General features: G+C 45.1%; 1 protein-coding gene across 3 annotated transcripts in view; it reads right to left on the bottom strand.

Annotated features, from left to right (window-relative positions):
* SPAG6 (sperm associated antigen 6) overlaps window positions 1-10,562 on the bottom strand; it is a 60,718-nt gene extending 50,156 nt beyond the window's left edge. Inside the window, exons 1-3 of one of the 3 annotated variants that reach the window (XM_084782417.1) lie at window positions 10,359-10,562; window positions 6,859-7,426; window positions 6,690-6,785 (exon numbers count right to left, since the gene is read on the bottom strand). In XM_084782417.1, the coding sequence (XP_084638543.1) occupies window positions 6,690-6,785; window positions 6,859-6,883 (121 nt within the window). In that variant the 5' untranslated portion in view covers window positions 6,884-7,426; window positions 10,359-10,562. Of the gene's footprint in view, window positions 1-6,689; window positions 6,786-6,858 lie in introns of all 3 variants that reach the window. The other 2 variants (XM_084782416.1, XM_084782418.1) reach the window with 2 other exon arrangements.
* Window positions 10,563-16,883: the final 6,321 nt, after the last annotated feature.

The following is a 16,883-nucleotide window of genomic DNA, read 5'->3' as shown; positions in this document are numbered from 1 at the left end:
CTGGTGTGTCAGGGCTGAGGGAGGAGACTTGGGATAGACCGCAGACACCAACTGGCCCTCTAGCACCTCTTCTGGGAAGGCAAAGGTTGTTGCACATGGAGTCCTTACTTAACAAACACATAGTCTTTCCCATGTGTCAGGCGCGTCCCTGAGAAGCAGATGCCGTCCACTAAGGCCTCATTTCAAGCCCTGCGGTAGATATTACTTGCAGCAACCAGCCCAAGCTGTCAGTTTCTCCTGTTGTCAATCATAGTTTGCTGCCAGGCAGCAAAAAGAAGCTGGTGTGCTGAGTTCCAGGGGACCCCAAGGGTTCACCCTGCTTAATTCCTATTACTCTGGCATTGGCATGGCTGTAATTATCTTCTGTGATCACTGTGTTAAATGAAAGACACCCTAATTTTTTCTAGCACATCTACTTCACTCTTGAGTTGATCAGCACTGCTACCATGTGCCCAGGAGATTTTGAGAGAGAACACACAAGTTATTTCAGGACAGAGCATACAGCGCAGCGATGGCATGAGGGACCCTAGCAAGGTTTCAATCCCTAGCAGTATGTTAAAAACCCACTTCCGATTAAATTGTGTTGTACTGTAGGCAAGGTGATCTGAACACAATTACGTGAGGAACCATTACCTGGGTTTTTATGTAGTTTTCAAATACACATGTAAGTTTCATGCATCTAACCCTCTTTCCGGGTGGGACTTCCTTCCCGAGCTTCACTCTGCCCCCCACCCTAGACACTCCCCTTCCTCGATGTTGCCGCCCAGGGAGGAGCCAGTCCCTCTGCTTTCGTGCTGGTGTGTCCAAGGGACAGGGTTTCTGCGAGTTCTCTTCCAGCCCATCTTTGCCCTCACCTGACCCTGCCCTCCATTCTAAGTGCATCCTGCAGACTTCACTCACTGAGCACCGTCCAACAGGCACCTGCGGGAACGGGCACCTGCTCCTCCTGGTGCTGTTTAGCAGCCACCGAACTGTCTCCCACGCTAACCCTAAAATCGTGGTCCAAGGACAACCCTGCCCCAGTCCTTCCTCTGGCTGCAAACTTGTGATGGTTTTGCATTTACTGAAAGAGAAATGCAAACTTCACGAGAAGGCCTGCTCTCCCCTGCAGTTCCAACTGAGTCTCTCCCCGGCGCTAGCATCCAGGCTCCAAGTGTGCATACCTCAACACCGCCCTTTTCTGCTCAGCATTTTTTCTCTTGCCTTCCTGTCTTTACATATGGTTTCTCTGCCTAAAAGTAGTTGCATCTAGCTATTTACAGGGGTCATACCTACCCCCAAGATGCATCCCCTGAATAGCACCCCTCATACCCAAATCCTGATTAAGGTGCCCTTCAAATAATTAATAATGCGTACAAATATATATTATATGTGTGTGATACGTATTACATATTATACATGTTATATACGTGTAATATATTATATATATAAACTACATACATTAGCAAACAAGCCACTGAAGGGCAGGAACTGCTCCTTTTCATGTTTGTATGATCAGGGCATATGTTCAGTGTCCATCTGGCACCTGTGCGTGCAATAAATGTTCACTGATGGCAAATGAGCCAACCGTGAAAATTAGTGCACAACTTTCTCTCCTTTTAGATAAGCTTTAGTTAAAAGCAAAGTAAAAAAATATTTTGTTGATAGTTATTTTCATGTAAGGCATACAATGTTAAGTGTAGCAATAACGCGATTATAAATTCATAAGGCTTTAAGGAACTCATATTGGCCATTTAAACTGTTCTATCCTTTAAAATCACACTATGGAGATACAGTTCCATGTAATTCTGAAGTCATATAGAGTTTAAAATCCTGATTTTATCACCTTCTTTCATTAATGTGTCGGGTTTTTTGCAATATATATGATTATTTAACTGCAAATGATTAAAATATCTAGAAGTCAGAAAAGGGCTGTACCAAGAGGACTAACTGCTGCTTCAGGTTTCATGGGTAATATCTGCAGAGAAATAGTTGCAAGGCAATTCATGAGAACAGCTGTCTGAGGCTTAGGGTACAGAGTTCAATGGTAGAGGGTACGGCAAGCATACGTGAGGCTGAAGTTCAGTGTCTAGGAAAACACGCACATCTTCACATAGAATTGATTCCTTATTTCACACCCTTATTCTAAAATATTTATTTATTAGTTTATTAGTATGCTCATTAGAGGAAAATTTACTTTAAAAGATGTATATAAATGGTGTACTACATGCTTAGCATGTAGAAGGGCCTGGGTTCAATCCACAGCACACACAAAAATGATACGTTTAAAATGGTAATACTTAATAGCTATATGCCAGGGAATGGGAGTAATAACTGTATCAGAAATGTAGGTTAAGATTATTAACGCAGTTGAGGACTGAGCACAAATTTCCTGGCAACAAAAGAAGAGGGATAGCATTTTACAATATTTTTAAAAAATTATTTTATCTGAAATATCATACCTCATAGCTAACGCAACGTATAATAAATAATTAGCAAGCATCTGTGGGATAAATAAGTGTGCCTTTTTATCAGTTCTTTTAACAAGAAAGGCAACATCTATTTCATTTAAAAGTAGACTTCAGATGGTTTTTAAATGCATTTTATAAGCTTGTAGGGAGGGGGTGCACACCTGTAGTCCCTGAGGCAGGAGGATCATAGGTTCTAGTGCTGCCTGGATGACTTTAAGAAGATGAATGCTGTTCAACTAATTCTATAGCACTAAGTCTATAAAAAACATTTCTATGGACAAACAATGTAGTCTACTGCATATTTTGACAATGACTGACTTGACAGGCATAAAGTTTAGAGTGTTTAGAAAAGCAGGCCGAGATTATGCTCTCTACAGATGCCCACATGAACAGATATCATTTATTTTCAGCTGGACTTCCGAAAGAACCCAATCAAGCCATGAGTTTACCACTGCGATGGCTCAGCAGTGAAGAGCCATCCAGCCACCCATAACTCCAGCTCCAAGGGATCCAATTCTGTCCTCCGTGAGTGCCAGCACCATGTTACCATTGAGAACATACACACACGCAGGCAAAATACTCATACACTCAAATGAAATAAATAAGCCTTTTAAAACTAACACTGAATGATTGTTATGGCGGGAGGCATAAGGCAGATGGCAAAGCCAACGTTTCTCTCTGGAAACTAGAGAAGCCTAACCTGCATCCTCAGAAGCCATCCCATTGGCTCTTAGGCAAGGCCAGCATCCTTCCCAGAATGTAGCCTATGAGTTTTTCCTAGGACCAACCCAACTGTTTAGCAGAAATCCCAGTTTTGCTCCACTGGAAAAAGAACTTCTATAAAGTATGCCTGAAGCCAAAAACAAAGAATAAAGTGCTCACTATAGCCTTAAAGCCAACCAACAAGTAGCAAATACTTCCTCCTGCTTCCGTCTACTTCTCACAGTCAGTAAATCATAGACCAATTGACTGCGCAGGGCTTGAAATGGTTCTCGGTGGATCCAGGCAAATGATTTGAACTACTATCTTGGTTCTCAGTTCCTATGGGATTCTACACTTTTCTCTGTATACTTAAAGAGTTTCTGGTTTGAGTTTTATTTTATTTTGTTTTACTTTATTTTATTTTATTTTATTTTTTAGGACAGAGAATCCTAAAGGCCCCTATGAGGTCAACTTAAGTTTACTATTGGCCCCACTGCCTCAGGAAGTCATCTATTAAGCTTGACCAACGCTGGCTTGGCTGACAAGCATCACTATTACTTGATAACCACTCGTAGTCCCTAAAGATATAAACAGAGAACTTCTTTAAACACTTAACATCAAGGTTCATTGGTAATCTTTACCTTTAACATTCCTTTCGCATACAATGAAATTCCTAACAAGGGAATTATGCTTTGTTCATTATGCTAATATGGAAAATGATTTTCCTGCTTCCCTGGGTCCATGCTTCATGTCTAATTAAAGACTATGTTGTGGGATAGGGGAGCAAAACAAAATCTTGCCAGAAGCAGAGGTCACATGTCAAAGTCAAGAGTAAAATGCATCCATACCTTTCTCTGTGAAAGGGGAGACACTTACTTGATGACAGCGAGGCTCTAACATAGAAGTCAAATACATTCAAAAGCATATTTTGGCAGTTTTTTTTTAAAAAAAGAGCATACCATTAGAATGGTTAATCTTATTGACTAGTAAGGAAGAAAAGCTTTCATAATAAAATGAGTAGGTTATTTTTAACTAAAGTAACATACATACAGGGATTTTAAATTACTACAAGAATTATCAGATCTAGATTAACTTAAGTATATTAAAAATGCATTTTCCCAGAAGAGAAAAAAATCTTAACATGCCATTAAGATGATAGTGAAAAGTAGATAATTTTGAAAAACTACTATATCCCTTTTAAAGTCATTTCTTCAGAAACCGGACATAAGTGTAGAATGTCAGGTCTGAGCCACAAGCCTCTTGCAGTTTGGTGACCGATTAGCTAATTTATATTAAGTTCCTCATACACTTGGAGCACTGTATCCTGTCCATATCTCCAGCTACTTGATAGAATGGGGCAGGAGAGCCACTAAGGAGTTCAAAGCCAACCTGGGCACCAAAGCTGAAACCTTGTCTTAAAAACAAGAACAAAGCAAAACAAACAAAAAATAAATTCACAGCATAGTCTACCTTGTAATCTTATGGGAAGAAGGAACCTGCCATTAAAATCTCTAAAGGTACTCTATATCTTGAGTGTTAGGTACATTTCAATATTTCAGTAGTTTTTCTATTTTTCATTCAAAAAGTATTCATTTACCTACATATATATTGTCCAAGCAGTAAATCCTTATAAATAGCAAGTACCCATTCACAGAGTACATTGAGTAGGACTGAGAAAAAAATAAATAAATCTAACAGTGTTTTTTAAAATGCAAAAATGCCCTAAGAAACATGTTTGTAGGCAGAATTTTTTTTAAAAAAAATCAATCTACATGAAGCAGTTACAGGACAAAATAAGTTCTATAATGACAACATTTAAATAGATACTTGCTCAGGGATTGCCCAGGTTGGAGACAGCTGGAAATGATTATAAAAGGACAATACAAGGGCTGCCACGATGGCTTAGTGGGGGATAGGTGCTTGGTAACACGCTTGACAACCTGCTTCAATGTCCGGGCCCCATGAGGTGGAAGGAGAGAGTTCATCCTAAGTTGTCCTCTGACTTCCACTAATGCACCATGGCATGTGATACACCATAACTTCTTTTAAATTTAAAAGAAAAATGCAAGAGATCTTTGTAGTAAAATATGGCAGAGGTTCTCAAGATGAAAGTTTATAGGGTGAAGCAAGAGAAACAAAACTTGGAAAAGTGTAAATTAGGACTGAGGAAGGTCTGTGTCAGCATCCTCGCTGAGGTGTGTCACTGGAGGAAGGCAAACCTACAATTATCTCACAGATACTTAAAGACTGAAAAAAAAAACTTTCATTATAAATGGCTCCCCATCGCAACCAGTGATAACACCAAAGGGATTAAACAATAAAATCCACTGAGGAAAGAAACACAGAGTAAACACTAAGTACTGTGCCCATGGCAATGTGCTCTTAATTTATTTTTAATGATGTGCTCACTTAAACTAGTTTTAAAGATCTCATCCTATAAACTGAGGTTTCCTTAAGACCTAAGAAACAGCATCAAGCTTGCTAGTTAGTGGATTTTGTGGAAAGTTGTTCTCTGAACAATGTTGGTGCCCTCCTGAACCCTCAGGAGCTGCGGTTACTAACAGGAAGGATATTTCTTTTCTCTTCTTCTCTTCTCTTCTCTCCTCTCCTCTCCTCTCTTCTCTTCTCTTTCCTCCTCCTCCTCCTTCTTCTCCCCCCTCTCTCTTCCTCTCTCACTCTTTCTCAAGTCATAGGTAAAGATGAAGACGCTAGAGGAGAGCCTTATGAAGTCCCAAGCCTCTCCAAGATGTCTAAGTGGTTAAGGTGGCTGAGGGAGAAGGCTATTTTCAGTGGTAAATTGATTCCTGTTAATAATGCTAAGTAAAAGGTTCTCCAAGCTAGATTTGGATAGAATCCTTTCTGGGATCTGTGTTTGGAGTGCCCAGTAGGGGCGAATAAATGTCTCCTCAGAAAAACAAAAACAAAAAACAAAAAACAAACAAAAAAGCCACAACAGTGATGCAATAATGATGGATTTCACTCGCTGTGAGCTTTCCCTTTTCCTCTCCTCCCTTTCTGGCTAAGGAATGGAAAGAAGATGCCTTGTAGAATTCACGAAACCAGGTCCTTACCTAGTTCGAATTTATTGGAAAAGATTCAAGCATTCTACTCCTCTTCCATTAATATCAAGAGGAGAAGCAGACTGGGGTTTCTTTGCTTCTAGGAAGTGAATGCGATCAAAGAGTGACAAGAGAGAGGACCAGGATAGATTGGGTCTGGTTAGGATAGAGTTCCATCCAGGAAAATGACTTCCAAGTAGTACAAGTGACTGGCTGGCTGCAAGGAAGATGTAAATGAGCCCTCCACCCTCTCCTCCGCGAGTTCCCGTGGAGGGGAGAGAGTCCGGAGGGAGTCAGGCAGCACTTTAGCCCTTTCCTACTGCTCCCCAAAAGCTGAGCTAGTAAGGGGAGCCGAGGCGGGGCGGCTGGGAAGGAGGATCGGGAACCAGGTGAGGCTGGGCTACCGAGCGGTTGTGAAGACGAAGAAGGATGCGGAATGAGACGTGAGGCCTGGATGCTTCGCTCTGGGAAGGCTCACCCGCATTCTGCAGGGTCTCAATGTTTTGAGGTCTGGTCGCCTGCTCTGCCACCATCTGCACGAACCGGGTCCGGGCGTTCTGGTACAGCTCAAACACTGAGGAGAGAGGAAAGGTGGAACGGCCGTCCCTCGGCGCTGGCCTGTCGGGGCTCCAGCCCACAACTCCTACCTTGTAACACCTGCCTCTGGCTCATGGCACCGCGCGCAGAGTCCGCTCCGGGACCCCTCTGCCGTCTCTCAGGACTGCTCTGTGTACCCACGCTCCCGGGCAACCAACCGGAACTGGAACGTAGTCTTCTCTCCGCAACGGTAAGTCCCGGGCGTGACGTCACGGAGTAGAGGGACCGGCGGAGGGAAGACCTGGTATCCCGGGACACTCGTGTTGCACGTCGCGCTCCGTCGGGTATCACTTCCTAGATGGCGGTGCACAGGACGCAGGCGTCCGCCCGGAGGACGCGCTCTGTACAGACCTATCCAGTGCGACAGCTGAGCGAGCCGTGGACTGAGCGGAAAGGAGGGCGCTTGGGGACCAGATTTTAGTTCCGATAGACACTTGGGCAGCGGCATCAGATCAATACAGCAACTGGCAACACAACCTCAAGATACTTGATGTTCCTCTTAATACCTCTCTTACCCACCTGGCATTTCTGATTTCCGAATTCCTGGAGGGTCACAGCAACCATGTTCACACACCAAATTACAACATATTGGCAATATATTAAAGACACCTAGAGAGTCTGTGGAAAAGCAGAAAAGAAAATATAATAAGTATCTATTTTGCAGGGTTTCCTAAGTACTACCAAGTTTGCTGTCTCCTTGTTTCAATATGACTTTTTAAAGCAATTTCTTTTAAATCCGGGCTTCATTTTGTTGCTCAGTGAGCTTTCCAAAAGAAAGAGCCATCGCCTGGAAAGACTAGCTTCTAGAAACTGAGCTCCTAGGCGTTTTCTTTTTGCCAAATTTAAGCACTGTTGTTCGACTTTAGTTCTAGCTTCTCTTCGATAATTCTGTACCAAATGTTTTAGTGACAGGTGTCAACTTTAAATATTTCTCTCTCTGAAACTACCGTTTCACCAGGTGTCCAATGGGCAGATAGCCACAGCTGCTGCAGTCCGGAAGTCCTTGGTGTGTCTCTCCACCAGCAGGGAGCACATCTCTAGTTTTCACATTTCGGATCTTCTACAATCACTTTAAAAACCCATCCTGACCTGAGTTCTCTGAAGAAGTCTTAGTATTCTGGGAGTCCCCTAAAGACTGGGGAAATGGACTATCCACCCTAGAAAGGAAGATGTGTTTACAGTCCTCTGTTTCACACTCCAGGACAGGTATGAGCCTTCTGCAGTTCAGCAGCCAGTGACACACCCTTCCACTTAACTCTAAAGCATGTTTCACAGTGGTCTTCTGCATCCTCCCCAACTGGGCCTTTAAAGTAGAAGTGTCTGCCCTCAGGTAGAGAGGCAGAGTAAAACCCTGAGTGAGTAATTAAAACTGCTAATGAAGTGTCCTTTTATTTTCAGTTCCCTGTAGCATTTTGAAGAAAAAAACAAAAACAAAAACCTTTAAAACTTAAAGGTCCCATTGCATAGTTTCAGTCTTTAAACAACTCAAACCCCTAAGTTACTGTCCCTTCCATTTTTAGTACATAGCTTTGCTATGCATTTTCTACTTTAAAATTGTTAAGAGCTCAATAACTTACCTTTGGGATACCACATAGCTTTGAAAGTCAAGTAGAAGGGGTATTTTAAACTATAAAGCCTGTGTATGTCATGAACAATGCGCATGAGTAGAACTTATTTTCCTAATAAAACACATTATAGATGCCTATTTCATACCCGAAGAAGTTAGACACAGTAAAGAAATTGCATCTTTGTTGTTGTTGTTCTTGTTTAATATAGCATTTTCCCCAAAGTCCTTGAAGTTCAATAGAGAACTGTAACATAGTGATCATTATGTACTCATAAGGCAAATTGCTAATTTAAATATAAAATATAGTGAAGAGGTTACTGTAACTGAGAAGAAAGCCATTCTATACTCTCTGACTCATTTTCAGCTTACTAACTTTAAAACAAAATGCTTCTAGGTTTTACACAGTTCCATGAATGTTACACAGCCACATATAAACCTTTAGGCTACAGGCTAAGTGAAGAACCACTCAAAAACACACTTAAAGTGTTATCAAACTAACATTATTGTTGTGCTTAGAGCACCAGTTGAATTTACAGGTGTATCAAGTATTTGCTAAATAAAACTATGCATTTGATTAGGAATGAAATATTAACTTGAAAGCACTGCTCCAATAAAAAGTTTGTAAGTCTTTTCCTCCTTATTGTAAAGACTAATTATACAATTTCAAAATTATTTTCCCAGCTATTTATGAAAATTAGGCTGAAAACCCAAAATCTCAAAACCAGTTTTAAAATCCTGTTCCGTGTCTCTTTACAAATCTCCTCTGAGAATCCAGAAAAAGCCACTATTGTGGGGCTGTCTGCTATTCATGCATAAAAGATCTCTTGCTAATTTTAACACAGGTCTGTTTTCCAGTTCCTAGCTGAATTTAAACGGTAAAGCTCTCTCTTAGAAACCTGTTGAGGTCCCTGAAGTGTGTATATATTCCCTTGCTATGCTTTAACACATTACAATATCACTGTGTTTCAGACACTTTGCTCTTGAGAGAAGTCTAGTAAAAAGAAAATAATTAATTCTCCTTATAATACAGTCTGTATTGATTCAACGCCGGTATGCCCACCATTGATTTCAGGTCTATAATCACTCCAAATATTGCGTTTGGTGGAGCAAAGAGGAGAGGATTTGGGTAAAGCAGGGAATGGCAAACTGACACAGTAATATAAGGGGAAACTTGTTAACAGAATGTCATCTGCTTTATGTAGACATGAAATCTCTTTTTAACTCAAACATGTTAGCATTTTCCCCCAAAGGCATTCAGTTGATAACTGAATGTCATTTGTTAACTTATGAGACTTCAAAGATCTTTTTTTTTTTTTTTTGCCAGCATCAACTGTAAAATCACTGAAGTAGCATCACGTTTCCACTTTCCACTTAAAGGCAGAAGTACTGTATGCTCCACAGCAGTCAAATCGGTGGACTGTATGTTATCTGTTAACTATCCTGAAGAAAGCGAACACAGGGCCACCCTCTCAACCCTCATTTGAAGTGTGAGCGTGGGGAATCTTGCGGTTAGGGCTGAGCAGACCACTCAATTCAGTGTGCCAGCAGATTTGCCAGAAGAGCAAAAGAGAACGGGACACTTCCCCGGGGAGCCGAAGGCTGAGTTTTCTAAGCGTGTGTTGTGCTTCTGTCTTGTTCAAAATTTTCCTTGCTTCTCAAACCTTTCACAGTGCTTTTCAGGCCAGTACAATGTCTAGGTGACAGTGACTTGTCTGACAGATCTAGATACACCTAGATATGGCTGCCTTGGTAGGTCTGGGTGGATGCAAAGCTTCAAGGCATCTGTTCCTATCCCAAGGAAAGCATTGATCAGGGTGATGACTTCACCGCCCTCACTCCACCTCGCCCTCGAAACACCAAAGAACACAGTGGTAATTACTAAAAATCTATGTTTTAAATGTAGGAGTCAAACAGTGTAATGTGTCTCATGCTGTGGCATGCAGAGCAAAACAAGTTACTGTTGCCTGTAAGCGTCTTACTTACACAAGCTGTCTTAATTAAAAGTTGCTCCAAAGCCAGCATTACTAGAAAGAAAACTTTGTGGACACTCTGCATTTAAGATAATCCGCCACCATCTCAAGAACCCCTAGGTCTCCCACAATTTTATTGTTGGACTTTTCTTAGAAATCACGTGGGGTTTGGCTCTCTCGTGCTTAAACTTTCTCCTTATTACTGTTGTATAAAACACAAGAGACAACGCTGGAAGCTGCTTTGCTGGAGAAGACCCCGGAGCCGACCACAGAGCGCACGCACCGCTCAGGAGCAGGTTCCCTAGGCCAGGCGGTGGGGTCCCAACCCAAGTGGCCTGGCGCGGGGGGGGGGGGGTGCCGGTGGATCAGGGTGTGTTACCCGTGTGCTTGGGTCTCGGGAGGGACGGAGGGCCCTGCCCTAGACCGGCCTCAGCGTGCCCCGCTGGGCTGAGGGGCAAGGCCCGGCCTCCTTTGCTTTTCTCAATTGCCCAAAGTTTCTCCTGCTCCCAGGAGCATCCTCGGAACCTCAGGCTCAGGATACAGCGGCGGCGCGGGGAAGCGGGGCAAAATGGGGGAGACAACCCAAGAGGCCACGGGGACTTGCGGGCGGCCCTGTCGGGAGCGCGCGGGACCTGGGAAGGGAGGGAGCGCGCGGGCGGAGTGCGGAAGAGCCTGGCCGCGCCCCCGCGGCCTTCGGTCCCGGGTCCCCGGCTTTGCCCTCCCTCCGGCCGGCCGCGCTCAGGCCCTGGAGCCTGCTGGGCTGAGCGAAGCAAGGCCTCTCCTCCCGCTTGGGTTGTGCGCCCAGGCCTCTCACGCAGGCCGCCAGGGTTCCCGTCCGGAGTCGCCACTCAGCCCTCCCTGGGAAAAGAGCGGACACGACGCCAGCAAGGCCTCCGCCGACCCAGCCAGGAACTGAGCGGCCAGGCCGCAGCCCCGGCGCAGCCAAGAAACGCCGGGCGGCGGCTGGGCAGGGCCTGCCGGGCCGGTGTCCTCCTGGGACGCTCCCACGCCGCGGGAAGGGTGGGGAAGGGCTCCGGGTCCCTTTGCCAAGACTGTGTGAGAACCCCGCGAGGTCCCCAAGCAGGCAGTTCCCGCAGACCACGGGCGTTCACCCGGTCCCAGAGGCGGGGACAGGACACAGTAGCTTATTTAGGGGGGAGGCGGAGGAGAAGGGGTGACGGAGCAGCTGCACGTCATTGCGCATGTGCGAGGTTCCAATTTTTTTTTTTTTTTAACTTTTGCGGTTCTTTCTCTGTGACTAGTCCCAAGCCAAAATGTCTTGTGCACTGATTATTTCAGTAGCTAATTGGCTGTGTGCGTGGACTCCTGAAATTCGCTGCAAAATTACAGAAAAGATTTGCGAGGCTTCTGAAACCTTTGAAATAAAAGCAGTATCTTGTTTATCAGTTCTGCAGGACCTGTCCTCTAACAGAAATTGTCAGATAGTGAACTCCGCTGAAACCGCGGACCTCATAGTACATCTCATTCTTACAGAGGACATACTTACGTTGTCATTAATTATTGTTTCTCAGAAGTAATGTAAATATTCTAAACTAAATTATTTAAATTTACTTTCTATTCTATTAAGCCATACTTAATTTTGTAGTGAAGAGCAAACGTTGTGTTATTTGTGCTATTCTCATAAAACAGCACAAGAGATCATTCATATGAAGGAAATATGATTACTTTTCCCATGGGTGAAAAAAGTGTAGTCTTAAAACAATTGCAAAGGGGCGCTTTTTATTCTGGAAGTCTTGTTTTTTCTCGTGTAACAATAAGGAGTTGTTTATCATTTTTTATTTATAAAGCAAAGCTAAAGTTCTTGAGAGTTTTCAAATAATTTCAGCATTTTTATGGACACATGCCAAAGAGAAACAGCTGAATCTTGGCAATACCAAGGGCATGTGATGCTCAGAGTGGAGAGGCTTCTTATAAACACAACTGGGTTAAAACACAACTTGTCAAAAAAAATGGGTTTTTACAACAATAACAATGCAGTGCTCCAGGAAAATGCTGCAAATGTAGGGCAGGCAGAGGCTTAAGGAGAGTCCCAGGTGCCTGGCATCAGCTATCTTTCTGGGAAAGGGTATTCCCAGAACCCATTGCAGACTAAGATAACAGAGTAAGTTTGGGTTGCTCTAGTGTCCACCTTTAAGTTCAGAAAGACTTTAAGTGTTATGTTAAAGTTCATAAAATTAAATTTTCCTGGCTCCAACTATTCAGTGTGAGGCTGCCTTAGTTATTGTCTCTGATTGGTCAATGTGTTCTCTGAAGTGGTTAAAAGCATGTTAATAAGTGAATTCTTTGATCAGAATGGTCATTTGGTTCCATCGAATCTGGTAGTCTTGTTCTCTTTAGAAAAAATGTTGAGTTGAAGAAAACCCAAGTGAAAATGCTTTAAGAAAACTGTCACAAGGCGTATATAGGAACAGCTGGTAAACACATTTTCTCAAGTGTGCACCGACTGAGCCCTTCACTCACACTGGGGAAGAAACTAATGAATCATGCTCAGAGCACTAGTCACTCCCAGGAGCTAACTACTGATAGCACTAATTTGTCTGACTCCTGAACAGCTAAAAGTTGTGTCCATTACGATGAAATCCTGAGCCTTTGGGAAATGAACTCACTAAACATAAGGAGTTTTATTAAGAAAGCTGGAAAGGAGTTAAAATTTGAGTGGCAAGAGTCTGTAGAAATGTAACTGCTGCAATTTTTTTTCTGAGAGTCTTTTGTAGGTACATTATGGGAACAGCATGGTTTGTCAGTCCTAATTGCTTGTTTTGGTGGTGGTGGGGGCTCCTCATAGAAGTTCTACAGCTGTAAGGCTGTATCCTCAAAAGCAATAGTGTCCCAGGTTTCTGTTTAAATAAAACAATAAAAACCATCATTATTCAAGTCAAAAGCGATAATTCATATGGATATGAATTCACTTTGATCTCCTCCTTCAGTTCTCTGAAAGACCCAGTTGTAAAGAAAAAGGGGAGATAATCTCTTTAAGTTAGCCCAAAGCAAGTTGTTGGCACTTTCCTTTCTTGAAAGAAGGCAGAAAGGAACTTTACAGGATCACCCAGCCTTCCTATCTTTAAGGTGATAGTGGGAGTGGCTGGTCAGAGGTTTAGATTGCCTCTAGGAACCAAAAGGGGCTATTTTTTTTTGTTTTGAAGTAAACCATCTTAATGAACTTGACATTTTGTAAGGCTTGAATGTGAACTACTCTGTCTATGAGTCATTTTGGAATATATTGAGTTCACCATTATATATGATTAAGCCATTGTAATTATTTTTAGTATACTTTAAAGTTTATTGCATAGGCATTTCAAAGTGCTATGTCTTAGTAGATCTGCAATATACAGTACTAGCTGTTTGAGCATTCTCGTAAACTGTAGAGACGGTTGGTGACTGTCCTGTCTATGCTCTTTGAAAGTATGAAAACCAATTTTTAAATCCTATTAGTGGTTATTTAAGCAAATTTTCAGACATGTTGATTGAGAGATGAGCAATGTTACAAACTCTCATATACAGGATATCTCAGAATCCTGAAACATCTGTCAGGTGTTTTAAAATACTATCTACCATGCTTGAAATATAATTAAATTAGAATATGTGTAGATGAGGGTGTTAAAATTAATTTAGAATATGGGTAGATGAAGGTGCCTGGTTAATGCTACTAACTGGGAGAGATGCTGAGTTTTTCATTGAGTCCATTAAACATATTCAAGAGTGTTTTCTACTAAGGGTAGTTGATGTCCTCTAGAAATCCGGCACACATTTGTTGAGTTGTAAAAATGGATTCCAGGGCACACAAAGGTAAATGAGACAAGTGCTTGTCCCCAGGACATCTGAACTTAGTCACCCCATTTGCGACTTAGTTGAAATTTCAATCCACAAAACCACTCAGCTAAATGTAATAGCTACTTAAAGACAGGACAAGTATTAAGACCCAAAGAAATTTAGCAATGTGCATTATCCAATTGTAGCTAAAACACTTAGCAGCGTACTTTAAAGCCCTTTCCTCAGTAATAACCTATGTGAAACACTAAGATTTTTGTTTTGAAAAGTTAGTGTCTTACACACTCAGTGCGTCCGTGGGGGAGGGGACTTTATGTGACCTGTCAGTGATTTATGCAATCACCTTATGCAACCCTTCAGTCTACAGTGATTAAAGCTGCTGTAGTTCATCAAATGAAATCTGGTTTAGGTGAGTAAGGTGCTCTAGAAGAACCAAGAACCTTCCTGCAGTGTTTGAGTCAAAGCAAGTGATTAAATATTCGCTGTATAAAGGAAGGAAAAGTATAGGTGTTATTAATGCCCATAGGAAAGCCACACCTTACCAAGAGCAAGTACCGTGGGCTAGGCTTTGTGTCAACATTACTAGAAAGGTAGTGACCATCTTGGTGTCGGCATTGACAACTTCCTTGTTCCTATTAACTGGCCCTTGAAAAGGGATTTTGACTTAAGTCGGGGAGCAAAGGGTAATTATGGCTTGAGCTCAGGGAAAATGCCCGCAACTCCAAATGTGCGTTCAGCCCGGCGCAGCAGTGTACGCAGGCTGCTGCCTCTATTGTCTGTCATGGGGGCAGGGCTAAGCTAGACTCTAGTTTTTGAGCTCGGCCAAGGGTGCTGGAGGATGAGAACCCGGGTGGAGGAAAGAGCTGTCACGGAAAGCCACCCCCAAAATCAGATGCACGGCTCTGAAGGCTTCCGGAGAGGCAGAGGTCCCCGCGGCTGTGGCTTTGGTCCCCGCAGCAAATCGCCGTCGTGTGGTTGCTACTGGCAACCAAGCCTCCGCCGAGCGCGCAGCCCGCAGCCGCTGGAGAAAGGTGGCGAGGGAAGCGGTTACGGCGGCGCGGCGGTCGCCTACAGGACAGTCGTCCCCGCCAGCCCCCCGAGGCCCTCTGCCCTTGCCCCCCACTCCCCCGACCGCAGCCGTGCTAGCGACGAACACCAAGTCTCAGCGCTCGGCAGCCGCGCTGCCTCGCAAGCGTCAAAATCCTGGCGCCCTCTGTGAAAGCAACATGGCAGCCCGGACTCGAAGCCGCGCAGCACCGTGAACGCCTGCGAGTCGCCGGCTCGGTCGAGCGCTAGCCCCGGGTGTCCGCGCCTTGAGTGGGTTGAGTCGGGGAGCTGCCCTCTCCCGCCACCCACCAGGCCCGGGGTGGCGCGCAAGTCGCCTTTTGTTCTCCACTCGGTGGCCGACTTCGCTGTGAGGGTCCGAATGACGACCCCAAGACGCCGCCATGGGGGGCGGGGGTTGGCGGTCTGTCGCTGCCCGTACGGCCGTGGGTCCCCCACGGGCCGCCACTCGTTGCGTTGGGTCGCCTCTTTCCTCCCCCCTCCCCCCGCACGCCTAGGTTCCCATCTCCCTTTCTCACACCTCGGAGGTGTGAGGCTGGAGACCCGGGAAAAGAAATGGCGGGGACCACGACACGCTCCTCGGGGACAGAAAAATATGATCCTCAGTAAGGCTAGCTGCCACACTGGCCCCTGGCCACAAAGGTCCAGGGAAAAGTCTCCCCGAAGCCTGGCAGGGCAGTACATTGCCCCTAGAGAAGGGAAGCCAGGGGGAGAATTTGCATTCAGTAAAACTGAGGCGAGGGTGGGGTGGATTTTTTTTTTTTTTAAAGATCAGAGCAACGCAGGCGAACCAATTGTGACGTTTCACAGAGCCTGCTACAGAAATACCGAGATCCGTCACCAAATGGCGGTTCCTGCAGCCTGCTGCACGGTTGAAGGGATTGGCTGGCCCGCGCTGCCCCGTGGCCGGCCACTTTCACTTCTCCGCCATCAGGGAAGCACTAGCGCCTACACGGCCTCGCGCCGCGGGCTCCCCGGCTCCACGACCAGAGCCTGAGATGTCCGCTTCCGTCCCCCTCGCCCGCTTCTCTCTGCCCTCCCAGCAGGAGATGGACACGCTCAAAGCGAGCAAGCGCTCCTCCTCCTCCCAGTCACCCGCGGGGACCTCGGCAGCCTCGCGTTTGTTGCTAACTGCTCCAAATCCATCCAACAAACCCCAGACTCCAGACCCAAGGACACCTCTTTGGTGGAGAAGAAATGGCTTTGGAACTAAACCGTGAATATTGGAGGGGACAGAGGAGATTATCCTGCAGCCTCGGGTGCCCACGCGGGACTTGGCTTCGCGCCTCGGCGGCACCACGCTCCCCGACAACAGACAGCTTCAGAGCAAAGGCCGTGTCCGGAGGCTGCGGCCGGGTTGTGGCTGCCGGTCGCCACGAAGCTCCGGTTCAGTTCTGCAAGCCTCTGGGGTCCACCGGGCTGACGATCTCGCTTTCAAATTTGGCGGGAGTGGCGTCCGCGGGGCCGAGGGCGGCGCGAGGCGAGCGGCGCACGCGCAAAATGGCCTCCCGGTTCCTCGCAGCAGCACGCGCTCGCGTGGGGTGAGGCGGAGCGCCGTCGCGCCTGGGACTTGGAGCCCGAGTTGCTGCTCAAAGATGAAACCAAGAGAAAGGAGAAGAGAAGGAGGGACAGTTCCTCTCTTACCTGCCTCTGAGGTGGGAGGCGGCACTGCCTTATTTTCTCA

This window comes from Acomys minous (assembly GCF_964271855.1).
Source record: "Acomys minous genome assembly, chromosome: 5".
NCBI classification, from domain to species: domain Eukaryota; kingdom Metazoa; phylum Chordata; class Mammalia; order Rodentia; family Muridae; genus Acomys; species Acomys minous.
This window is presented reverse-complemented; position numbering and strand designations above follow the sequence as displayed.